General features: G+C 37.6%; 1 protein-coding gene across 1 annotated transcript in view; it reads left to right on the top strand.

Annotated features, from left to right (window-relative positions):
* The first annotated feature begins 353 nt into the window (after positions 1-353).
* Positions 354-25,308, top strand: part of LOC127452268 (putative short-chain dehydrogenase/reductase family 42E member 2) — a 36,601-nt gene continuing 11,646 nt past the window's right edge. Inside the window, exons 1-10 of the mRNA XM_051717609.1 lie at positions 354-710; positions 1,692-1,787; positions 4,788-4,845; positions 6,608-6,726; positions 13,498-13,573; positions 15,978-16,060; positions 17,609-17,746; positions 17,831-17,896; positions 17,986-18,049; positions 18,576-18,649. Coding sequence (XP_051573569.1) covers positions 354-710; positions 1,692-1,787; positions 4,788-4,845; positions 6,608-6,726; positions 13,498-13,573; positions 15,978-16,060; positions 17,609-17,746; positions 17,831-17,896; positions 17,986-18,049; positions 18,576-18,649 — 1,131 coding nt within the window. The remainder of the gene's footprint in view (positions 711-1,691; positions 1,788-4,787; positions 4,846-6,607; positions 6,727-13,497; positions 13,574-15,977; positions 16,061-17,608; positions 17,747-17,830; positions 17,897-17,985; positions 18,050-18,575; positions 18,650-25,308) is intronic.

The raw sequence follows: 25,308 nt of genomic DNA, 5'->3' as shown, positions 1-25,308 counted from the left end.
CTTCTATGCATGTTTCTATAACTGCATATAAATGATTTATAATGCATTTTTAAATGATTTATTAGTCATTAACTAATCCCTTTGTAAACCATTAACAAAGGGAATATTAATGTAAAGTGTTACCGCAAATGTTGGTATTTTAAACATTTATGAAAAACTCTCATCGAAGCGCCTCCCCAGTGTGTAAGGAAAAGTTTGGCATCAGCCTCTTTACATGGAGAGGTAAATTATGCATTCATTCACTCACTCATAGGCAGATCTGTTTCACAGCAGCCGCTCATTCATTAGACTCTTACTGTCTCTGATCTTCCCCAGACTGGACGCAGTGGAGGTATCTAAACCCAGCGTGCATTATGAAGGAGAACAGGTCCATGTGTCAGGTGGAGCAGCTGCCCTGTGCATGCCTGCTGGACTCAGCCACCGGCTGCCACCGGCAAACCCACACCTGCAGTGCCACGGGAGCCCCAGTGAGACACAGAGCCAACGGTGCGGTCGGCGCCTTGTGCAACAGTCCCAACTGCGTGGTCGCCACTAGGCTGGAGGGCTCAGACCAGGGACAGAGCAGGGTGGGGAGGGTACTAGTCACTGGAGGGGCTGGATACTTTGGATTCAGGCTGGGTCGAGCTTTGGCAAGCCAAGGTACCTCGGTCATATTGCTGGATCTCCACAAGCCTCCTTGGGATATCCCAGATGGAGCGGTCTTCTATCAGGTAAAGTGAAATTGGAGAGTGCAGAAGCAACATTGGCTGAAATGGGTTGATGGGCGTAGGGTTGTTGAGGGGCTGCTGGGCAGTCAGGTGTAACAGAAGCAGGTGGAAGGCAGGTGTAGAGTACGCAAGATGAAGCAGGATAACAGCCTCAAATTTCAGAGCAAGTTTTCATGACTCTTTGCTGGCATGCTCGAATTTCACGGAGAAACCGCTACGCCATATGAAGAGCTGTGAAAGTTTGCATCTGAAACTGCAAACCAGAACTTGAGAAAGCATTGTTCAAAACTTTTTGGTGGTTTTGGTGATCTGGTGATCTTATGTGAAGCCATTTTTATTCCATATGGAAGCATAGATATTTATGAACATATCATTAGGCTTAGCTGCTCTTTTTATCTTTTGAGGCCATGGCTGCATGATAGTTATCACTGATTCTTGCATACTGGGACATACCCAGACTGATCTCATGAAAAATTGCCAACAGGAACTCGAATGTTTTGTCTGCTAAAATTGGTGTATGCTTTTTAAATATCCGAATTGCCCATTATAATGGCCGAAGCTGGAAATACATTTGAGACACACTGCGTAAGAACTTATTCCTTTAAATGGATGTGATGCGAAAGGCAAAGGACATTACATTTTTGGAAACATCTTGAATTTACTATTAACCCAAACCTAACCTAAACCTAACCCTAACCCTAGTTGGACAGATTATTAAATAGCAAGAATCCCAGTCAGGAATAATGTGAAGATTCATTCCAAGTTTGATTTTCTTGACTTAAAATATATATTTGTACATATTAAAAAATGTTGATTAAGAAAAAGCATGTTATAAAAATGTTTGCATGGATTTTATTCTTTTGCATTATATTTGTATTTTAATGTATTTATATCTTATATACTGTACATCTATGTGATTGACCGAACATTGTTATGATTCAGTATGTGTGTGTGTGTGTGTGTGTGTGTGTGTGTGTATTTTAGAGTGATATCCGTGATTATGATGCCCTGTATAAGATCTGTGCAGGAGTGGACACCATATTTCACACTGCTTCTTACGGGATGTCCGGTCCTGAACAGGTAAGAGAGATATATACAGTATGTTTCCTTGCAGCCTCAATATCATAAAATGCACATTATGAGAGCTTTGTTCATTCTAGAATCTTCTAAAACATGCAATGAAAATGATACATAAACATATACTGTAGCATATAGGCCTATAGCATAAAATTAATCAGTTAAACACTGCTGAACTACAGTAAGTACTATTTACTTAAGTTAGATTTATTACGGAGTGAATATTTGCACTAGGTGTAAAGAGCACTTGCCACACAGCACGGCCAGTTGCTCTCAAATGGTCTGATGGAAACACAGAAATTAAATACAAACTGCGCCCTCAAGTGTCGCTAAATTTCAGACGGTGTGGATGTGCTTTTTCCATGCGGACGACCCGTGTTCAGTCCCCCCTTTTGTCCCACTTTCCCCCATCCTGTTTCCTATCTCCACTCCTAAAATTTAATTTAATACTACTTATAATATAGTAATTAATAAAAATGAATATGAAGGTTGATTTCCTCTCAGTGATTTGGTTACAGTGAACATCAGAGAGTTGAGAGAAAGGTTTGATCCAGGTCAAATTAACCATGGTTTTACTAGTGTAAGCCATAATTTAAAGGGGTCATGGAATGCTCTTTTTTATAATTTGATTATCTTCTCTGAGGTCCACTGATAATGTTAGAAAAGCTTCTTTTGCACCAAAACAATCAGAATTGAGTAATATATGATCAATTTCCACACTGTCTCTGGCCCTCTGTCTGAAACACTTGCTTTTGGCCTAAGCGCCTCCTTTAAACTTCCACGTAAACACTCACTGTTATGATTAGCTAACATTGTGCAGCCCCTTAAATACAGTCATATATGAAACTCAATCAGAAGAGAAAGAACAAGCTCCACAACATTATAAAACTAAATTTCAGGGTTTACACATAACGCACATCCAACACATTGCATCCAAGTATATTCAACTTTTCATTCACAGCAGCACAAACAGTCATGGTATTTGAAATATTCATGAATGAAATGGTTTACTTACGGTTTTGCGATCGGGTCCAAGTGTATTTAACCAACCCGATCTCATGAAAATTCGTACATATTTTCCGAGTTGGCTTTTTCTTATGATTTCGTATGATTTCGTTCGTATAAATTAATATGATTTCATCACGTGCAAAGGTCTGGATGTCTAATGCAGAAGTAAGGGTGAGTTCTGCGCACGAGACATTAAGGTTATTAATATTATTAAACCTAATTGATCAGAAGAGTGTGTAAACATGATAGGATGCTGTTGTGTGTGACAGAAGCAAGTTATTGTCGTATTAGATGGAAACGATGTTCAGCGATGTCATTGGCTGTAGTGAAAGTCATACGAATTCATATGAGTGCAGTCGAATGATATCATACTAATTAGCCAAATTTAGAAAAGTCGTACGAATCCTTACCATTTCACCGTGAGAGTGTGTTTGTTTAAATGCCCCATCCTTCATGGTTCATTTGCAAAGCTTGAATCGTATTATGACTGGTTCACAAGCAATCCACACTGATATGAGCCAAAAACTGCACATACATAGTCCAAAGCACGGTGAATTGACGCACACACACACATACAGTATCACATCGCTGGAAACACATAAAAATGGTCAAAGACGTCCATCTAGTTCATGTTTACCTACATCAACAATTAAAAATAGTGCAAATGAGTGAAAGAATGCATCCATGACATGTTTGTGCTCAAAACAGCAAGACCCAGAGCAGCTGATGAAACCGAATGGTGTCTCCTATTCAGAGTTGTAACTTGACACCGCATCTTTTAAAAGCAGTGCCAGATATATGACAATGGTCAAAGATGTCTGTGTAGTGCATGTTTATATACAAAAATAATTCAAAATAGTCCAGATGGGTCCCCTATTGTATTCAGGAATAGTTAGACCACACCAGGCCTGTCTGTCCTGTCTGTACTGCTCTCTCTCAGTTTAAGAACTGAAGCACCAGTTGGCGGGGCAAGCATGCGATGATGTAAATGTAGGCACTAATGTTTTTTCACTGTAGAGATGGTCATGAATTAATGAGCCCCTTAGTGACACAGGGAAGTCACGGAAGTAAAGAACTAGGCGTTTTTGCACCTTGGTTTCAATAAATGTCTTTATTGCATTGAGGATTAAGTTTTATGATCTGAAATTTACAGTATGTTTTTATACAGTAGTAGAATGACCTCTTATATGTCAAAATATTATAAGGAAAATTTGATTCCTCATGACATGACCCCTTTAAATGCAATTAACCATGGTGTTACTACAGTAATATGGTGTTAATATTGTAACCATGTTTAAACCAATGATTTTACTACAAAATACCATGGTGATACTATGGTAAATGTAGTAAAACCATAGCTAATTTTTGTAAAGTAAGGTTGGGGTTAGGTTGAGGAGTAGGGGTTGGCATAGGGTGTCTTTGGGACTCTAAATAAACACAATGAACACTGCAGTAATGCCACTATACTGTATGTTAGTATTTAATTAAGGGTGCAAATAGCCTTTAAACGGTCTTAAAGAACATTAATATTTACTCAATTAATGTTTACTTGGTATAATATGTCCAGACCTTATATTGTCTTATGGGTGATTTTTCCATTAGGGGGAACATCACCAAAAAGTTATACAGGATAGATTCTAATAGTTTTAAAAAGTGTTGAAGTGTTTAATTTGCCAAAAGTCTTATTTTTTTCATTTAAAGTTTAGAAAGTGATATTTGACCAAAATCCACTTAATGCTTGATCAAGATCAGATTTGTATTCTAAGACATGTGATAAATATTCCTTTATATATATATATATATATATCTAGTAGTTAAAAGTGTTCCTAACTGAAGTATCACCCATATATACATCACATTCTGCTGATTGTGCAAGGAGTAAAACTCACTAACTTACACACAGTACTGATGTCATAACCTATTTAAACCAGTAATGCTGGTCATAAAAAAAGGAATAATAATAATGCTGGTCATCTATTTTGTTTTTTCCTACAGCTGAGGAGAAAGCAGATTGAATCAGTCAATGTTGGCGGCACAAACAATGTCATAAACGGTGAGCTGTCACCATTTTTCTTGTAGTTCAGGCTCTTTATTCAAAGAATGTGTTAAGTGTCTCTTCCTAGCAGTGGCGGTCTGTGACAGAAATTTCTGGGCAAATATGTAAATCGGTATTGAAAGATCAAACCAATAAAAGATTGCAGTGGGTTGATGATCTCCTCTCCCTGATATCTGAAAATAGTCTTACTATCTACCAATGTGTTATAATTTTATCATTTTGTCATCTATAGACTGTGATCAGTACAAAAATGTATAAATGAATGGAGGGCCGCATTTCTTTTATAGTAACATCTACAGTACTTACCTAATACAGTATGTGTAGAGGACTCCATCCTCCACTGCTTCTGGCATTTTGCCACTGTTTTGCCTTTTTTGGCAGCATTTAAGATGCAGATGCAATGGGTCATTTGAATGTTCATTTTGATTGGTCAGTTTACTAATGAGAGGAGACTTTATGCCTCAGCCTCATGTGGCATTCATACCGATTCGTACAGTGATTAAAATTTACCTGGACAGACACACATTAAAGAGAAAAAAAAAATGTATTAAAGGCATGTGAGTTTTGCACGTTAGTAGGTTCACTGATTAAAGCAACTGTTGTCATTTTTGATTTTATGTTCATTTTGAATATTTTATAAGAGGTTCAGCCTCCCTTGCCTCCTCTGTTGGGCCACCACTGCTTACTAGAGTTTATATACTAATGTTGTGATAATATTTCCCATTCAACATTCCCAAGAGCATATTATTATTTACAGCAGAGATTCCATGGCTCTGCTCCAAAACCTAGTGTGCTGCCTAGGTATGCAGCATTTTAAGGCATCATAGACACACTCCCAATGCTTAGATTATGCTGCCTTTTGAGGTGCGTATCTTTCTTTGCCTCATTTGGAACTATTTTTGTTTGTGGAGCAAAACTAGACAAAATAACTGGCCATGTTGTGTCTAAAATGACTATTTTGACTATCTGACCATTTATGCTTATTACAGCATGTCATTAGCTTAGCAACATGCTAAGGGCAAACACTATTGTTATCAATTGGGAGTCGAATCTCCCATGCACTTTTTTCGATTGAGTTGCTGTAGAGGGTTCCAAATCAGTTCCATTTTTGTAATGATGCTGTCTTAAGCCCAAAGCATACTTCAATTATGCACGCTTAGCATTTGCATACAGTCGAACGCTCTAGCTTTTCACGGTATACTTCATTTGACTGTGCGTGCATACATGACTATGAGATACTGTACTATTTCTTTTCAGGAGTTTAGACATTAAAAAAAGTCTATAGCCTTTCAGACTCAAGTTATACAAATGCAGGTGTCTCCTGACCTCCAAACACAAGCGCTCTTGACCTATACATCCACTGTTGTTGTTTACACCTTTGTCTCCTGTTGTTCACTGGTATTTGCATCATCTTCTTGCACTTCTTTGTGAAAGCAATGGTCCAACTGTGAGTGCTGCCACTTTTTGGACATGCTAATTAGTGCAAATAATTCTAGGTGCATGCGCAGACTATGTGTGAGTATGTGGGTTGGAAAATTGGGCTGCACGCGTACAGTGCTTGAGCACTCTGTTGATGACAAAATTGATGTCACTTGTCCGGTATGCATACGCCTAGCATCCGCACAAAACTGAAGCATATTTGGGATTTAAAATGTAGCTGTCTATAAAAGCAGTGTACAGCAAGGCAGCTCAGTAGGATTTGAATCAGAATCCACGTGTCTGAGTGTGGATCAGTAAGGTTTTGGTTTGTGTGTTTTAGTCTGTACAGAGCGAGGCATCTTCAGACTGATCTATACCAGCACAGTGAATGTGGCATTTACAGGCAGGCCCATCGAGGAAGGAGATGAAGATTCAGTTCCTTGCGTGCCACTGGACATGGTGAGATGCACACTGAGTGTGTTGTTGATTTTGCATTCAGCCTATATTTTTATACATTCAGATTTTGGTACATCAAAGATTTGTATTAAGTATTGTTCAGATAGGATGCATTCTGCGGTAAGCCTAGTTTTTTTCCAAAATGCTTTTTCACCTGCTGTTACGTCTTGAGTACAGTCGAGCAATCTACCCTTTCAAAGTAAACTCCATTGATCATCAGCCTGTGCGAAAAAGTTCAACTCATGCACACTATGACTGCTTTGTGTTACTGTTTATTGTAATAAATGTCAGGCGCATGTGCAAATGACATGCACAAGAATGCATGGGAGCATGTGATTACAAACATTAAGCCCTGCTGATGATGAATTTAACTGCATTTTATAAAAATAATGGACTCTTCTAAACCTGGTCTGATAGAATGCTGTTAAGCCAGTGTCACACAAGCTGATTTTCCAGCGATTTTCAGGTGTAACCTTCATTTAAATAATCGCCGGCCAGTTGGTAAGAGACGCAGCTAGCGGGAGGTCATTAATCTCTTTCCCAACAGAACTCCCTAATGACTCTGAGAACTGGAAAAGCATATCAAACTTGTTAGAAAAAAATCTTTCTGTCGCTTGGTTTCGTTAAGTGACCAATGAGCTATTTTTATTGAAGAGTTGAGAAGACGTCATGCTAATTTGAATGTTTTCATCAGCAATCGCACTCACAGCTGCACATCATCACAAACAACAATTGTAATCCATAGTGATTCTGTCACCAATAATTTTTACTGGTGTTCTCCTTCACTAAATTGACTCATAAAATAAGTTCAGTCATGACAAATCTCGGAAAGATTTAGCATGTTAATGTGGGTAGGACATGTTTTAAGGATATTGGTCTTAGTGGAATAGATCTGCTGCTGCTGCTGCTGCTGCTGCTGCAGAGCAAGTACATTGCTACTGCTAAAACATACACAGACATACTGAGTTAAGCATGTGGACATGCTGCTGCACAATTAGACAAAAACAAGACATGCTGCATCAAGCATATATGACATAATAATAATAATTTTCTTTATTTATCACACATTATACATTTGCACATATACGGTGAAATTCTTCTTTTTCACATATCCCAGCTAGGCTGGGGTCAGAGTGCAGGGTCAGCCATGATACGGCGCCCCTGGAGCAGATAGGGTTAAGGGCCTTGCTCAAGGGCCCAACAGTGGCATCTTGGCAGTGCTGGGGCTTGAACCCCCGACCTTCTGATCAGTAACCCAGAGCCTTAACCGCTGAGCTACCACATGCAGCTGCACAATTAGACATAGATACAATCCCCATGTAGCAGATCTACAGGTGCATCTCAATAAATTAGAATGTCATGGAAAAGTTCATTTATTTCAGTAATTCAACTCAAATTGTGAAACTCGTGTATTAAATAAATTCAATGCACACAGACTGAAGTAGTTTAAGTCTTTGGTTCTTTTAATTGTGATGATTTTGGCTCACATTTAACAAGAACCCACCAATTCACTATCTCAAAAAATTAGAATATGGTGACATGCCAATCAGCTAATCAACTCAAAACACCTGCAAAGGTTTCCTGAGCCTTCAAAATGGTCTCTCAGTTTGGTTCACTAGGCTACACAATCATGGGGAAGACTGCTGATCTGACAGTTGTCCAGAAGACAATCACTGGCACCCTTCACAAGGAGGGTAAGCCACAAACATTCATTGCCAAAGAAGCTGGCTGTTCACAGAGTGCTGTATCCAAGCATGTTAACAGAAAGTTGAGTGGAAGGAAAAAGTGTGGAAGAAAAAGATGCACAACCAACCAAGAGAACCGCAGCCTTATGATCGTCAAGCAAAATCGATTCAAGAATTTGGGTGAACTTCACAAGGAATGGACTGAGGCTGGGGTCAAGGCATCAAGAGCCACCACACACAGACATGTCAAGGAATTTGGCTACAGTTGTCGTATTCCTCTTGTTAAGCCACTCCTGAACCACAGACAATGTCAGAGGCGTCTTACCTGGGCTAAGGAGAAGAAGAACTGGACTGTTGCCCAGTGGTCCAAAGTCCTCTTTTCAGATGAGAGCAAGTTTTGTATTTCATTTGGAAACCAAGGTCCTAGAGTCTGGAGGAAGGGTGGAGAAGCTCATAGCCCAAGTTGCTTGAAGTCCAGTGTTAAGTTTCCACAGTCTGTTATGATTTGGGGTGCAATGTCATCTGCTGGTGTTGGTCCATTGTGTTTTTTGAAAACCAAAGTCACTGCACCCGTTTACCAAGAAATTTTGGACCACTTCATGCTTCCTTCTGCTGACCAGCTTTTTAAAGATGCTGATTTCATTTTCCAGCAGGATTTGGCACCTGCCCACACTGCCAAAAGCACCAAAAGTTGGTTAAATGACCATGGTGTTGGTGTGCTTGACTGGCCAGCAAACTCACCAGACCTGAACCCCATAGAGAATCTATTGGGTATTGTCAAGAGGAAAATGAGAAACAAGAGACCAAAAAATGCAGATGAGCTGTAGGCCACTGTCAAAGAAACCTGGGCTTCCATACCACCTCAGCAGTGCCACAAACTGATCACCTCCATGCCATGCCGAATTGAGGCAGTAATTAAAGCAAAAGGAGCCCCTACCAAGTATTGAGTACATATACAGTAAATGAACATACTTTCCAGAAGGCCAACAATTCACTAAAAATGTTTTTTTTTTATTGGTCTTGTGATGTATTCTAATTTTTTGAGATAGTGAATTGGTGGGTTTTTGTTAAATGTGAGCCAAAATCATCACAATTAAAAGAACCAAAGACTTAAACTACTTCAGTCTGTGTGCATTGAATTTATTTAATACACGAGTTTCAGAATTTGAGTTGAATTACTGAAATAAATTAACTTTTCCACGACATTCTAATTTATTGAGATGCACCTGTAGATTGTGGAGCTGGGGAGGTGGAGGGTTTCAGAGAAAACTTGCAGCGCGAGTGAAACTGGCTTACTTGCACACTGAGCAAATTGGCCTCGAGTGGTTAAATACAAAATAACACATTTGCAGGGTAAAGTTACTCCATAAATCATATCCTAAATCATTCTTTTACAATTATTTTTCTGCACGCGGTCCTTCTGTTGTTATTTTGGTGAGCTCTACGTAACAGGGACGTGTCTGTCACCCCTCCACCATTCTAAATCGGCAAGTGTAACAGAACTCCGACTGAACAGTGTGAGATCTCAGCAAAACAGTCAGTAAGTGTGACACTCTCTGGCTAAATCTAGCTGTTTAGAGTCTGCTAGTGTGACCAGCATTACTTTACCTACATTTTTGCTGAATTATTTTTATGTGGCCTAATGTATGTAATGCGACAGTTTACTAGTGAAATGAACACTAGAGGCACTACAACAATAATGACTTTTAAACCCTTTCACACAAATTACAAGTAAAATGGCAGATTAGAAATTCATAAGCACTTACTTTTCACCCTGTTCCTCACACAATGCTATCTTATGACATCTAAACACTTTTACTGTAGTTCATGACTTGAAGGTGATACATATTAAGGTTTGCATTGCATAAACAACTACATTTATAAGCCTGTTGGAGTGTGATCTAGCACAATCAAATTGCGCAGTAGCTCAGCTCATAGACTGTTGCACTTTTGATGCGAGTCATGAAGAGCACAGGAGTCAACATGTGAGCCAAAGTATCTTAGAAACACCACACAATTGCGTTTTCATCTCACATTTGCTTTTTTTAATGACACTATTGGTTAGATTTAGGTTTAAGGTTTAGGAAAGGGAGGTTGGTTTTGTTGATTTTATACTTGATAGACTATTAACCTCAAAAACCTCATCTGTTTGGGAGAACATTTAACTCACTTTTAGTGCGACACAGTGTACATTTCACCCCAAAATGGCGCAATACGTGTAATGAATTACGTAATACAATTTGGCAAAAATGGCGCCACTGTCACATAATTTTCATTAGATCAGGCTGTTATGTACCAGTTGAGATCAGCGGCCTAAGAGAATCCGGTAAAACACAGACTGCTCCTTTCTTAGGAGCGCATACAGTGACCTAAAACTCTGACCGAATCACTAGTTTTTTTATCATTAAAACAACAGACTTGCCCTTACATGGCAATTGTAAGATAAACATGAGAATTAGTGCTTATTGATATTCGCTTTCCAGCCTTTAACCTTTTTGGAAATCAATTAAAGCTGCACTGATATTCAGGTCAGGTCAGGAGGATCATGGGATACAGTCTCTCTCTCTCTCTCTCTCTCTCTCTCTCTCGCTCTCTTTTCTCTTTCTTTTACTCAGGGTGTAGGTTCTTGTGGATATGTCAGCTTTAATAATCACAAATCTGATCTCTGTTAAAATACTGAGTGTTTGTGATCATAGGCATCAAACGTGAATGGCTTTAACTAGGGATTTGTATGTCTTGTTAAAGAGAACTAAAGTTTCATGCTCTGGTTCACCATCCTGCTGAACCGGAGATTGGAGTTAAGGAAGGTTAATGGATTCAATTAGTTCACCCAACACCTCGCTCGAGTGATGTCCACCCAAACATCATACATGAATACATACTGTAGCATCTTGATGAATCATGCCACGGTACTGCTTACACACTCAGATTTCACTGGCTCTCATTTTCGACTTGAGGTTGATTGACATGCAATGACTTTCAGCAACGGCTGAATGTCTAAAAATCTTGGACAATCAGAAGTACTCTACATTACAAATTTTACTTTTAAATGCATGTGTTTTAGTTAAAAATTGCAACCTAGTCTCATAGAATAAACATTACTATATACATTTCTGCAAACTAAGTTTTACATGCCACCTTCTACGTTTTACCCTTAGCTTCCTGGTGATATTAACACTATAGGCGCTACAACAACTGTGCATTTTATTTACTTTCATACAAATAACAAGTTTGATGGCTAATTTTGACTTTATAAACACTTATTTTTCGCTCTGTTCACTCTCGCACACTGCCATGTTATGATATCGAAACACTTTTACTCTAACGCATCATTTGATAAACTATACATTTTAATGCTTCTATGACAGACACACCTACATTTACACATTTATTCAAAAGTGATTAAAGGTGCACTCACTAACTTTTGTCTTTGTGTCATCTTGTACTTCCACTGACACCTAGTGGTTTGGATGCAGCATCATTTAAAATCAATAGTTTTCAGTTTCAGATGCCATTGTAGAAATGTAGTATTCACAGTCAACCATGATTACTTTAATCAATGAGTGAAAGTGTCAAATAACAGGACGGTTACGGAGATTAAGCGAGTAGTATTCGGCTGGTCATGTGATTCTAACATGGCAGCCCCCATGTGTGGACTCTCTCCATGTAGAATAAAACAGCTTTTATAAGGTTACTGATATGACTGGAGTCTTTATTTTAATGTGAGTGCTCATGATTTCATACATAAACTGCAAAATTACAATTCATGTCTTTAGGAGTTCAACTTTTTTAACGAGGAAAACATTAATGAGTGCACCTTTAACTTCTGTGATAGCTTACCTGATAAAGTGTTGGACTTCCCTTACAAAAAATCCAGAGTTCTGGCAAACTAGCTGCAAACTTGCCACTCATTATTTTCACATGCAACTGAGCATGAGATTCACCGCAAATGTTTGCCAGCTCTTCACTGACCCTATGGCAACAATGGACAATTTGCTGAAAGTTTGCTACAAAGCTAATTTGGATGTGAAAATAATTTGCTATGAACTCTTGATTTTTGTAAGGGTTTAGACATGAAGGAACGATGTTCGAGCCCAGCCAAGCACAAAAGCTGACACGTGAGACGAAAGTGTCATAGAAACGACACAAAATGATGTGGTTGCTTCAGAAAATTTGCTTTTTATGTTGCATTTGCGACATGATCACTATTGGTAAGGTTTAGGTGTTGGTTTTGGGTAAGGATGTCTGTTTTGTTCATGTCTTATTTACCTTTTTAGGACACTTTTGGTTAGGTTTAGGCTAAAGTTTTAGGTTAGGGAAGTGTGTTTTACTCATTAAAACCTCCATCTAAAATTCACCTAAAAAAACCTTGTCTGAGTACAACATTATTTCACACACTTTTGGTCCCTCCCGCTGGACATTTCACTGGGAGACTGCAGCCAAGTGTGTAATACAGCACGTAATTTTGGTTTGCAAAAATGTTGTCATGGTCATGTAAATTTCATGAGATCAGGCTCTCAGGAAGATCAAATATTGGTATTTATTTGGGCTGTCAATCAATTGAAAAATGTAATTGAATTGATTACATGAAATGTAGATTAATTAATTGAATTAATGACAATTAACTGCAAACATCAATATTTGCTGAAAAAAGTCCCCAAATGTAGATAATTCAAAGACATTAGACTTCATTATTGTGGCAGATGAGAAGAGTACATGGTTCGCATTTTACAATCCAGTTAGTCAATCTATCCGAAGTAGACTGAAGGGGCGTTCACTCAGATCGTATTCTTGTGTTCTGTTGGTGCTGTTTTTTTTAAATTCTTGGTCTATGTAAAACATGCTCTAGACCGTTGCATCACACATTTTGAGATTCGATTGCATTTTGTTCCATTCTGTTACACTTTTTAAAAACTGTTTTGAACACAAAAATGCAAAAACATTCTTTGAATTTACAGTGGGTTGTACTTCAACACTGAATTGCTCCGATGGTAGGAAATTAATTATTTATGTCCAGGGCATGACAATTTTCTAATGATCGTCAGGTCTTATTGTTAATTAAAAGATTAACTTGTTTGTTTTGTCCTAGCACATAGACCATTACTCCAGGACTAAAGCTATCGCCGACCGCATGGTGCTCGCTGCCAACGGAAGATCAGTAAAAGGTACGGAAATGGAAACTTGCTGGTCACTGAAGTCGATCCTGTTATTGCATACAATAGCAATAAGCGCAAGTGGTATCATGTACCCTGCTTATATCATGTGTGTGTGTAAAGGTGTGTGTGTGTCCAGTGCTGGTAAAGTACTGAGGTAACGGCTGCTATGGTAATGACCACAGCCTGCAACTCAACCCAACCAGACCTGCTGACACCGTTTTAAATTTAGACCCAGCCTTAACAATAAAGCCATGCACTATGTGAATTCGACACTGCTGTGTTTGAAGCATATTCTGTGTGTGTGTTTGGGTTGGTGGGCTTGGTGCTGATAATTGTTCACCCCCATGCAGAACACAACGTGACGAACACTCATGTCTGTTTTATAGAAGAACATATTTCAATCAGTCTGAAGGCATTTCAAATGACAGTTTCGATTTTATTATTTCCCTTGTTCGTTTGATGAACAAAGACTGAAAAGTATTACATTTCTTAAATAACATAAGTAAAATCTGTTGAGTTAGTAGCGTCAGTTGTGTGATTAAAAATAGTGCTCGACCGATATATCGGCCAGGCCAATTAATCTGCCAAAATGTGCCGTTATCGGCTCGGCTGATTATAACCGAAGTTCTTCCTTGTGGCATAATGGAAAATGCACACATTTATTTTCAAATATTTAACATGGTATTATGTTAATACCATGTTTTTTTGGCATGTATCATGGTAGTACCATGATATCGTTTGAAGTACCTTGGAGCACCATGTAAATACGATCCCAGACGTTGGTCTTTCATAGCCTAGGACACTTAATGGTGTTCTCAAGCTGTGTTTCATGTAAGTATCATCTTTGTCTCAGATGTTTCTCCAAAAACATGACACAATTGTTGACATGCCAGGGTAGGCTCATAAGCGAGGCACGACCATAGCTATGAAATGTTACAGACAAAACGGTTCTCCTCAGTTAGGAAGATTCTGTGACAAGCTCTGCAATTTTTGGATATTATTGCGTGTTTAACTGCAATATATTTTATTATGCTTAGAAATACATTATTTTAGTTACAATACAGGATACTATTATGTCGATACTTTAACTGGCCCAATCCAGCCCTTATTTCTAAACCCAACAAATTATCAACAATATAAAACATGTAACAGACATGAAATTCAGTCACAATAATTTGATTTGCATTTTACTATTATTAGATACTTTTGAGCACCTAACCCCACCCCTATGCCTAAACCAAACCAATTCTCAACAATATAATGCTCATACTGCAAAGTCTTCCGAAGTCACACGATAGCTCCCTGTGAGGAACAGAAAGGTTTTAATTGCTGAAAATCTTCCTCTCCGTGAAGGCTGTTGCATCTTATTTAAAAATATACATCCAAACATTCAAATCAGTCACAAGGCACACAAGAGCCAATGGCTTTTGACATCACTGATGTCAAATCTGTCGTAACACTGCTTGAGGCAGCAGTCTTGAATAAGTGTGGGATGGGAATGCTAATCATTCAGTAAAGACTTACATTTAGACCTGTTCCTCACACAAAGCTATCAGACGGCATTAGAAAACCTTTAATACAGCGCACAAATAGAGGATTACTTTAATGATAATTTTTATGGTGCTTTTCTAATTTTTTTAACCACAACTCGGACATACTGAAAACTCCCTTTGCATGTTAGACATTCTCAAAAAAAAAAAAAAAAAAAAAAAAAAAAGATAAAGAAATGAGTAAATGATAACAGACTTTTCAAATCATTTACTTTTAAAGCAAAATTCGCTCCACGGACATTTCGTCATGAGAGTATAGAATAATGAAACTAATATGGATAGCTCAAATAATTTGGTCTTAAAAGAATTTGATGAGAAATGTTTGAGTTCATATTGAAATCTCTGACTTTTGCTTGCTGACTTTGGGATCTTGGCAGATCTGAGCACAATTTGAGACATTTTTAAGATCCCTTCTGAAACTCTAGAGGAGACACATATGAGATTACAGGGTTTTTCCTCAGGAGAAAACTTTGAAAAGCAGGAGACTTTCATTTTAACTCATTGCTGTCTAGGAGAAACAACTGAGATATTAAAGCGATCTCATATTTTTTTATGCAATGGAATGGTACATGAATAAGTAATGTAGTACCATGGTATATATCAAAGAATCATGGTAATACCATATGATATGGTACCATCACAGATCTATTTTGTAAGGGTTACACCTATCTAGCAGCATGGATATGTGTTGACCATTAAAAAGCCCATATGATTTCCACTAGGGAAGTGTCAAACTTTGGCTTTTTTATTTGGACACTATTTAGGCATTCTTGTATTAGTTTATGAATATAAAATAAGAAATAAATGGAGACCAATGATAGTTTGCATGTGTAATATGGTAATATATTGTATTGTTGTTATAGGTGGTGGTCTTCTCCGCACATGTGCGCTGCGTCCATCTGGTATCTACGGTCCTGAAGAGAGGAGACATTTACATAGGGTGATGGTGAGTCTCTTTCTCTCTCTCTCTCACACTGATCTCAGTGTGCGCACCGTATTTAACAGAGTCTCTTCTCTTCTCTTCTTGTCTCTCTCTTTTTGTTTATTCTCATCGCATCTTATATCATTTTGTCTCATTTCTCGTTTCTTCTCATCTCGTCTCACCTTATCTCATCTCATCTTCTTTCTTCTCATCTCACCTTATCTCATCTCATCTCATCTTGTCTCATCTCTTGTCTCATTTCTTATCATCTCACCTTATATTATCTCATCTCATCTCATCTCATCTTTTCTTGTGTTGTCTCATATCATCTCATCTCTTCTCATCTCATCTTGTCTCGTCTTGTTTTTAATCATCTCACCTTATCTTGTCTTATCTCATCTTATCTCGCCTCTTGTCTCATCTCATATTGTCTTTTTGTCTTGTTTCTTATCTCATCTTATCTCATCTCACCTTATCTCATCTTATCTCATCTCATTTTGTCTCATCTTTTCTTGTTTTGTCTCATGTCATCTCTTCTCATTTCATCTTGTCTCATCTCTTGTCTTGTTGTTTCTTCTCATCTTTTGTATTATCTCATGTCATCTTGTCTTCTTGTCTTGTTTCTTCTCATCTCATCTCACTTTATCTTATCTCATCTTGTCTTGCCTCATCTTTTCTTGTCTTGTCTCATGTTGTCTCCTCTAATCTCATCCTGTCTTGTTTCTGATCACTTTGTTTCTTTTTGTGTCTTGCCATCTTTTTTTGTCTCATGTCGTCTCTTCTCATCTTGTCTCTTGTCTTGTCTCTCATCTTGTCTTGTTTCTTCTCATCTCATCTCACCTTATCTTGTCTCATCTCGTCTTGTCTCACTCTTGTCTTATCTCATCTTGTCTCATGTCTTGTTTCTTCTCATCTCATCTTGTCTCACCTTTTCTTGTCTCATATCATCTCTTTTCATCTCGTCTCTTGTTTCTTCTCATCTCATCTCACCTTATCTTGTCACATGTCTTGTCTGGTTCATCTCGCCTTGTCTCACTCTTGTCTTATCTCATCTTGTCTCATGTCTTGTCTCTTCTCATCTCATCTCATCTTGTCTCACCTTTTCTTGTCATATGTTGTCTCTTTTCATCTCTTCTCTTGTTTCTTCTCATCTCATCTCACCTTATCTCATCTTTTCTTACCTTGTCTTGTCTTGTCTTATCTCTCATCTTCTTGTTTCTTCTCATCTCTTGTCTTATCTCTTGCCATCTTGTCTCATCTTTTCTTGTCTTTACTCATGTCATCTCCTCTTATCACATTTTGTCTTGTCTCTTGTTTCTTATTTCTTCATTTCTTTTTGTCTCTTGTCTCATCTCATCTTGTCAATTGTCTTGTTTCTTCACATCTCGTCTTATCTCATTTTGTGTAACCTTTTCTTGTCTCATGTAATCTCTTCTCATCTTATCTCATCTCAACTCCTCTTGTTTCGTTATGGGTTGTCATCTTGTCTAATTTCTTCTCTCATCATATCACGTCTCTTCTCTTCTCTTTCCTTTCTTGTCTCATGTCTTCTCACGTCTCCTCTCCTTCTAGGTGAATGTGGAGAGGAGGTTGTTCAGCTTTTGCTTTGGGGATCCTAATGCCAAGATGAACTGGGTCCATGTAGATAATCTGGTTATGGCTCATGCTTTAGCAGCAGAAGGACTGACTGCAAAAAGGAACTTTGTGGCGGTGTGTAATATTAATTATATTGCAATAAGCGGTTTTGAACACACACTATTTGTGATGTATTTACAAGTGATTTGTGGTTTTCAGAGTGGACAGGCTTACTTTATCAATGATGGGGAGTCTGTCAATGTTTTTGAGTGGTTGACGCCTCTGGTGAGTAGAAATGCAACCAAACATCTTTAATTAACTAGCTGTACATATTTAAAGATTCTTCCCCCTATTATACCTCTGTCTCTCTTCAGTTTGAAAGACTGGGCTACAATCGACCACTGATCCACCTTCCTGTATCTCTGGTCTACTCAGCAGGTGGGACCCTCAAATAAAATTTTAATAAAAAATTTAAAGCGGAAGTTCTGCAGCACTAATGACACCAAAAAGAATGACTTTTCAAAATGGTTTCCTGTACACTGCCCCTGTCTTCAAACAGATAGTTCCACCCCCAACTCACATCGTTGCTTGAGGTAATGTTGTTGTGTCGGGCTGTCCGGGATGCTCCAACAAACAGAACATTGCTTTGAAAGTGTCACAGTGTTTACACTTTTTGGGGAAATCAACCTATGAAAGGCTTACTTGTAGGTGTCGCTAGATAATAAGCATAGGATAGAAGATTTATTTTAACTGAAAAATATACACACTTCACCTTTAAATAAAAACTGTTCTGTGGTGTGATTATAATGTTTGGGGAAAAGTTGACAATAATAGCAGTTTAAAACTTGTTCTCTTATTGCTCAATTGTTTTTTATATTCTTGTGCCTGGAGGCATTTAATCTAATTAAATATATTTTCGAATTGTGAAATGAATGTGCTAAATTAATTTTCACATTTTCCCCAGCAATTCTCATGGAGCGATTGCATGTGGCTCTGAATCCTATAGTGGAAATTCCATTGCTTCTGACAAGAAATGAGGTAAATGTTTTCCTTCCGTCCTTAATTTGTGGTGTTTGTTAGGCAAGCATCACTGACTACTATTGTTCATTGGAACAAACAGCTAACCCTAAGTATTGAACTTCATTCCCACAGCTGCTGTTTGCTCTAATTGCCTTTTTCTAATGAAGTTGTTTTGATGAAATTTCTGTCTTCCTCCACAATTACAGGAAATTAAATAACGTTAACAAAGGCAAACACACCCAGAGGAGCTCTAGTCATCTCTTTAACAACACACAGTGTCTGCTATATGCAAAACACATGTTTTTGTACTGGTAGTTGAGACTAGAAGATATAGCCAATATTCACTATATATTTGTAATGATTTTGCTGGCTATATAGAATTAGGCAAAATTGTGAAAAGTTCAATGATTAGACTAGTATCGCAATTCCTCCTTGTTTTGCAACTTACAAGTATGAGCGCGCAATGGGGTGTTCACACTAATGGTGATTTGCAGTGAGTGGAAGTCATTCATTTTCATCAGATTTTAAGATATCAGACAGCATAAGCTTTAAGGCCCCATTCAGACTAGGGTTGCCAACTTTTGACCATGCGAATACGCTTAAGTACTTTAAAGCATAGGACCTTCAAGCATCTTGCCACTGTGATATGAATGAAATCAATTTGCTGTAATTTGGCAAGAATATAGGACATCCCAGCTAATGCAAGACAGTTGGCAACCCTAGTTCACACTGATTGAAATGTAATCATTGGTGTCATTACCAGCCCCCTAGGAGCCCCGAAGCGATATCATTGTTTTGGGTATTCGATTCGGTGCCTGTTAATAAATCCTACCAGTATCGCTTGAAGATTTATGTTGTAAGGTATGGATGATGTGTAAGCTATGGATGACCAGGGTTGGGGAGTAACGGAATACATGTAACAGGATTACGTATTTAAAATGCTAAATATTAGTAACTGTGTTCCACTACAGCTACAATTGTAATCATTGGTAATCATAATAGAGTTACATTCAAATAGTATTTTGATTACTGAAGAGATTACTTTGCCTTTTATTGTAAATTGTTTAATTTAATATTTAGTCTATTCAGTTGGAAAACATTTCTCCATATAAATGATGCGATCCAAAGTGCATTTGAACAGCGGTGAAACACTTTCTTATGATGTGTTACATTCATACGAGCGCTTTCACACTGTTGTGAGTGAAAAGGTGGATTTGACATCATTGAGGAACTTTCCCTTGGGAGCTTAAAGGTGCTGTAAGCTATTTTTTCATGGAAAGGTATGTAAAAAAAAATGTCCTACTCCCTGAAAGATATGAATGAAATAAGTGTCCTGAGGTATCTCACCTGCCTCTGTGACAGCTCTAGGCTCTGTAAACAGCAAACAAAAATGAGCCCGTGTGCCGTGGTCTCTGACGCTTTCGACCTGTCAATCATTTTTTGCGTTCTCATAGTATTGTAGTTGCAGCGAGTTATTGAGGCTTAATTCCATTTTTATGCCATGTTGCTCATAACAGTTGTCAGCTGAGGCCGCTATTTTGCTGCTGTTGTTTCTGACAAACCTTTCTGCTCAATATCAGTCTCAATAAAGCTAATTTGGTATTTTTGGAGTGTGGGGTTTTGAAAAGGGGGTGTGACTAATCCATCAGCTCAGCTTGTGGGAATTCTAGAATGGCTCAAATCACTTACAGCACCTTTAATTAATAGAGTAGTTATATTGTGTTTCAACAGCTTAACAAAAAACAGTTATAAACGCTTTGGCAGATGAAACAATAATCCAAAAAATTCATGAATACATGTCTTGCGAATGTTTTTAATGCGGTTAGGGTATTTTTACAAGAAATGCTAACCAATGCTAACTTTAACATTGTATAGAAAGCTACAAATAATATATTTACTGCCTCATTCTATGAACAGAATCCACATACAATCAGAAAAAGATGTTGTAGTATACACTTTGTGGGGTTTTGAAGTTTGGAGCAGCGGAACATTTTAACCTTGTGTAAATTGTCATGTGAACATTTAGCTTTATGCTAAGCTAAAATGCTATTTCTTGACTTTACATGCATCTGTTACCAGGTATGATTATATTTTATAATGAAATGTATGAAGAAAATTCATGTCAGAACATAATTGTTTTTCTCTAGTAAGACCTTTGATATTAGGGCAAAGACGTTCAGCAAAAGATTTATTCTTAATAAGAATTTAAAGTGAAAAAATCAACCAGTGCTGAAAAGTAATTCAAAGTATTTAGATTACGTTCATGACCTTGAGTAATCTAACAGAATACATTACAAATTACATTTTACAGCATGTATTCTGTAATCTGTAGCTAACCTTCCCAACCCTGTGGATGACTTATTATATGTGATATAACCATAGCAACAAATTAAATGGTTCTCTTTTTATTTTCAGTTAACATGCTAACTGATTAGCCTGCTAAGCTAACATATTCAATGCAAGTTCTTCACTTTATCCTATCAAAATTTCAATTTAGCACAGTTGGCAATCCTATGTATCATGTCTCTGCTCATTTTTGCATAAAGTTAAGCTCTGCTCAACTTTGTCGCCCACAGTTGCTGCCATACACATCGCCTCAAATCAGCAGCACTCACTGAAAATAAATGACTTCCAGTTGCTTTGTATCTCTAGGTGCTGTCTTTGTGAATGCTTCTAAATATGTTTTAATGGGTCTCTGATTTAAACAAGCAAAAAGAGTTAGAGGTAAGTTTGATTTACTTTCATGAACCAGTTCAAATGATCAGTTCTTATTGAATCGATTAAAAATTCTGATTTGTTTGTGTCATTCAAAAATGGTGCATATAAATTAAAATTATGCACTGATCTTAACTATATTTTTCCCGTGATTTAAAAAGAACTTTAAATCCATTTCAGACTAAATACATAATAGATCACATACATCTCTGAGATGTCTGTTTTAGATCTTTTAATCTGGAAAGTATTACATTCTAGTTAACATCTGCTAAACATCTTAAAAAGATCAGGGCCTGTATTCACAAAGATTTTATCTTACCACTAGGAGTTCTCCAAAGAGTTTCTAGCTAGGAATTTTTACTTAAAACCTATTCACAAAACTGCTAAGAGCAAGTTTTACTAAGGAAATCTTAAGATAAGAGTAAGGCGGAGTTGACCTCGTTGCTATGGATGACGTCACGTTTTATTAGCGCGCTATTTTAAATCGCCCTCAGTGATTGGTGGACAGGTTGATGAACATTTCTTCATCCTGTGTTGATGTAATGAAACGAGCGAGCATCCACAGGAATCCACAGCGTTGTGTGGTCTGCAGAGAGCATATATAGTTGATAGATTTTTCTACTGACGGATGACAGAAATTCCCAATTTATCCGCGCTACACGATTTAATTTTGGCTGTGGCCGGTGAGCGCAGAGTTTTTAAAACCTTTATCTTTTGTGTAATTGGGATGTTTCAGGTTTTGGGAGAGGTATCTGCATCCCTAACTAAGTTAACAATAATAAAAACACCCTCGCGATTCAGGCGATACCTTTTTTAAAGGTCAATGTCAACATTATAATATTTATAATATTATATTATTAAAATACATCAACTCAGTTGTGATTCAGGTGATGCATTTTTAAACAGCCAATGTCATAATAATATTCTAATATAATGTTTTTAATGTGAATATATAGATATTTTTGTCTTATTGTGTATTTCTATATATACTAATATCTATTCACTTTTTATTTTTATTACATTTTTTTTTACTATCTCTTTCTTGTTGTTGTATTGTTTGTGCACTGGAAGCTTCCGTCACCAAGACAAATTCCTTGTATGTGGAAGCATACTTGGCAGTAAATCTCATTCTGATTCTGATTCTGATTTTACGAGCCTTAAAATTAGTAATGACACCCCTCTGTTTTTTAAGAGTTGCTCCTAAATTTCTGCATTAGGAGCTAATTTTAGCCTTAAGAATTTTTGTGAATACGGGCCCTGACTTACAAAAATTCTAAATCATAAATGTCTCAAAGACATCTGCTGAATGTCTTATTGACATCTGAGACATAATTATTGACAAACGTCTGACAGACGATGAGCAAACAATGTAAAAAAAAAAAAAAAAAAAAAAAAAATCTTCCAGATGTAAATAAACACATCAAATAGACGTCTGGGTGTTGTATGTGTGTTATCAGGAATACATACATCCATATCCCGATTTAGAATGTTTGTAAAGCAGATATTTTGGAGATGTACATGTGCTATCTGGGTGTAGAATATTGTCAAAAGGCTGAAACTATATATTTTTTAGCTAAATTGCTCAGACCTACTCTGTGTGTGTGTGTGTGTGTGTGTATGTGATACACTAATAATTCTGGTGCTATGGCAACCGCTATAGTGTCACCGCAAGGTTACCAGCACTACCTAGTTGCTTCCTTTAACTCTCCTTAACATTAACAGCAGCTCCAGCACTCCTGCCCTCAAATTAATGAAAGAGATACAGATGAGAGTTTGCATATGTCAGAACTTGCTGATGTACATCACAGGTGTCTATAGTCGGGTATTTTAATATTGCTCATCCAATCAGAATTCAGAGTCTGAAATATCTGTTTTATATTAGTTTTACTGTTTGAATCTTTTGTTTCTAGCTCAAGTGTTACAAAAAGTGAAGATTTTTTTGCACCGATGCCAGATGTATAAAACATTTGTAATGAATAATCTTTTCTTTTCTTTGTTTTTTTTTTTTTTTGCCTCTAATAAGTTTCAAATAATCAAATTAGATAAAGTACCTTGCATTTGTAAAGCATTTAATTCACTAGATTATCCAAAAAGAGTCATTATCACAAGGTCGTTAGAATATATATATAAAAAAAAATTCTTGGTCATACTGCCCACCCCTAGTAACGGGTAAGAATCAAGTTAGTTTAAAGTTAGAGGGAGCGAGAGTTGAGTTAGTAGAGCTGGGCGTGGACTGCTGCTGTGTCTTACATTATTCATGAGAAACACAAGCCACGGCCTGGAGGGGTGATTCTGGTCAGATGGCAGCAGGTTTGATGATTGCTGTGTGAATAAAACATGAGCACCAGCTCCTTGCTGGAACTTTAGGTTGAGACATACAGGTAAAGTGCTACTGAGGAACACACACACACACACACACACACACACACACACACACACACACACGTTGCTGCAGCTATCCTTATGAGGACTCTCCATAGACATAATGATTTTTATACTGTATGAATTATAGATTATATCCACTAACCCTAACACTACCCCTAAACCTAACCCTCACAAAAAACTTTCTGCATTTTTACATTTTCAAAAAAACATCGATTAGACTGTGTTTTTTTTTTTTTTAAGCGATTTGAATTATGGGGACAATAGAAATGCCCTCATTAACCACATTTGTAGCATAATACCCTTGTAATTACCAGTTTGTAACCTATAAAACCTCGTCCTCGTAAACCACCCAAACCCGCCCACACACACACACACACACACACACACATACACACACACACACACATACACACACACACACACACATACACACACACACACACACACATACACACACACACACATACACACACACACACACAAACCCAGGAAATTAGTCTGTCAATCACACAATGGCTACCGCATCCATTCCAATTTCAAAGCTTTTTGATAAAACTTGTTTATTCAGTATCCAATACGTTATACATTATACACATTATATGCATTTAACATTACAGTATATGTGTGTTGTAGTTTTCTGTCCCCTAGATGGCACTAGTCATTTTAATAAAGTATCATGCTCTGATTATTGCTTTCCAAGACACATTCCCCCTCAAAATAATCCAAAACGTGGAATTTTTCATTCTTCGAAGAAAACTTAAAGGGAACTCACAATATAATCGCAGTTGTGGTCCTGCAAAAAACGTTCTTGTTATTTTGGCATTATATCTTAGAAAGAGGCCCCTCTCTTGTTACAATTGTGAGATGTACAGTACCATCCAGATCAGGGGTTTTCATACTTTTTGATGCCAAAGAACCCCATATATCATGTTAACTCATGGAGGAGATATGAGCTGCGAGTCATCCGAAAATCCCGCAGTTGCTTTCCATGCGACACATATGCTGCATTGTGCATTTGGTTTAAAAACATTCAAAGCTGCCGAAGGATTATTATGGTCTGATGCATAAACTCGCACCTCGATTGCTCGATTGAACTCGTTTATTTAATAATGCGACATCAATTGTGAAACGACGTACCAGTATATGGACAGCGCCATCTTTAATATTTACTTTGGTCACTGTCACTATGGTTACAGGTGGCCTTGTGGCCTTGTTCTGTTGTGTTTCTTACATACCTTTTTATTCGGGAGCAGCACTCAACGGAGCCTGTTGACATGGTGATCGTGTGAGTCTCTTTGACTGAGCATTTACGATCGCACACGTCGCAGGAATGTTGTCAATAAGTCAGTTCGTTTGAAGAAAATAATGTCATGCGGATTCTTCCCTGTAAAATCATCCATTGATTTTAAGACTGCTTGCTCTCTGTCTGTAGCACTGTTCATCGTCAGCCTCAAACGTGTCTGAAGGAAAAAACGTTCCTGTTTTACGTTCATTCAGTGCGTAACCCCTTCTCCCGAGATCTACGAAGGAGGCAAACAGCTGAAGACCAACCCGCATGGTGAAATTAACACATATGA

Source organism: Myxocyprinus asiaticus, chromosome 14, assembly GCF_019703515.2.
Source record: "Myxocyprinus asiaticus isolate MX2 ecotype Aquarium Trade chromosome 14, UBuf_Myxa_2, whole genome shotgun sequence".
NCBI lineage: Eukaryota > Metazoa > Chordata > Actinopteri > Cypriniformes > Catostomidae > Myxocyprinus > Myxocyprinus asiaticus.
The sequence above is the reverse complement of the archived record's forward strand: the minus strand, read 5'-3'. Positions and strand labels throughout refer to the sequence as shown.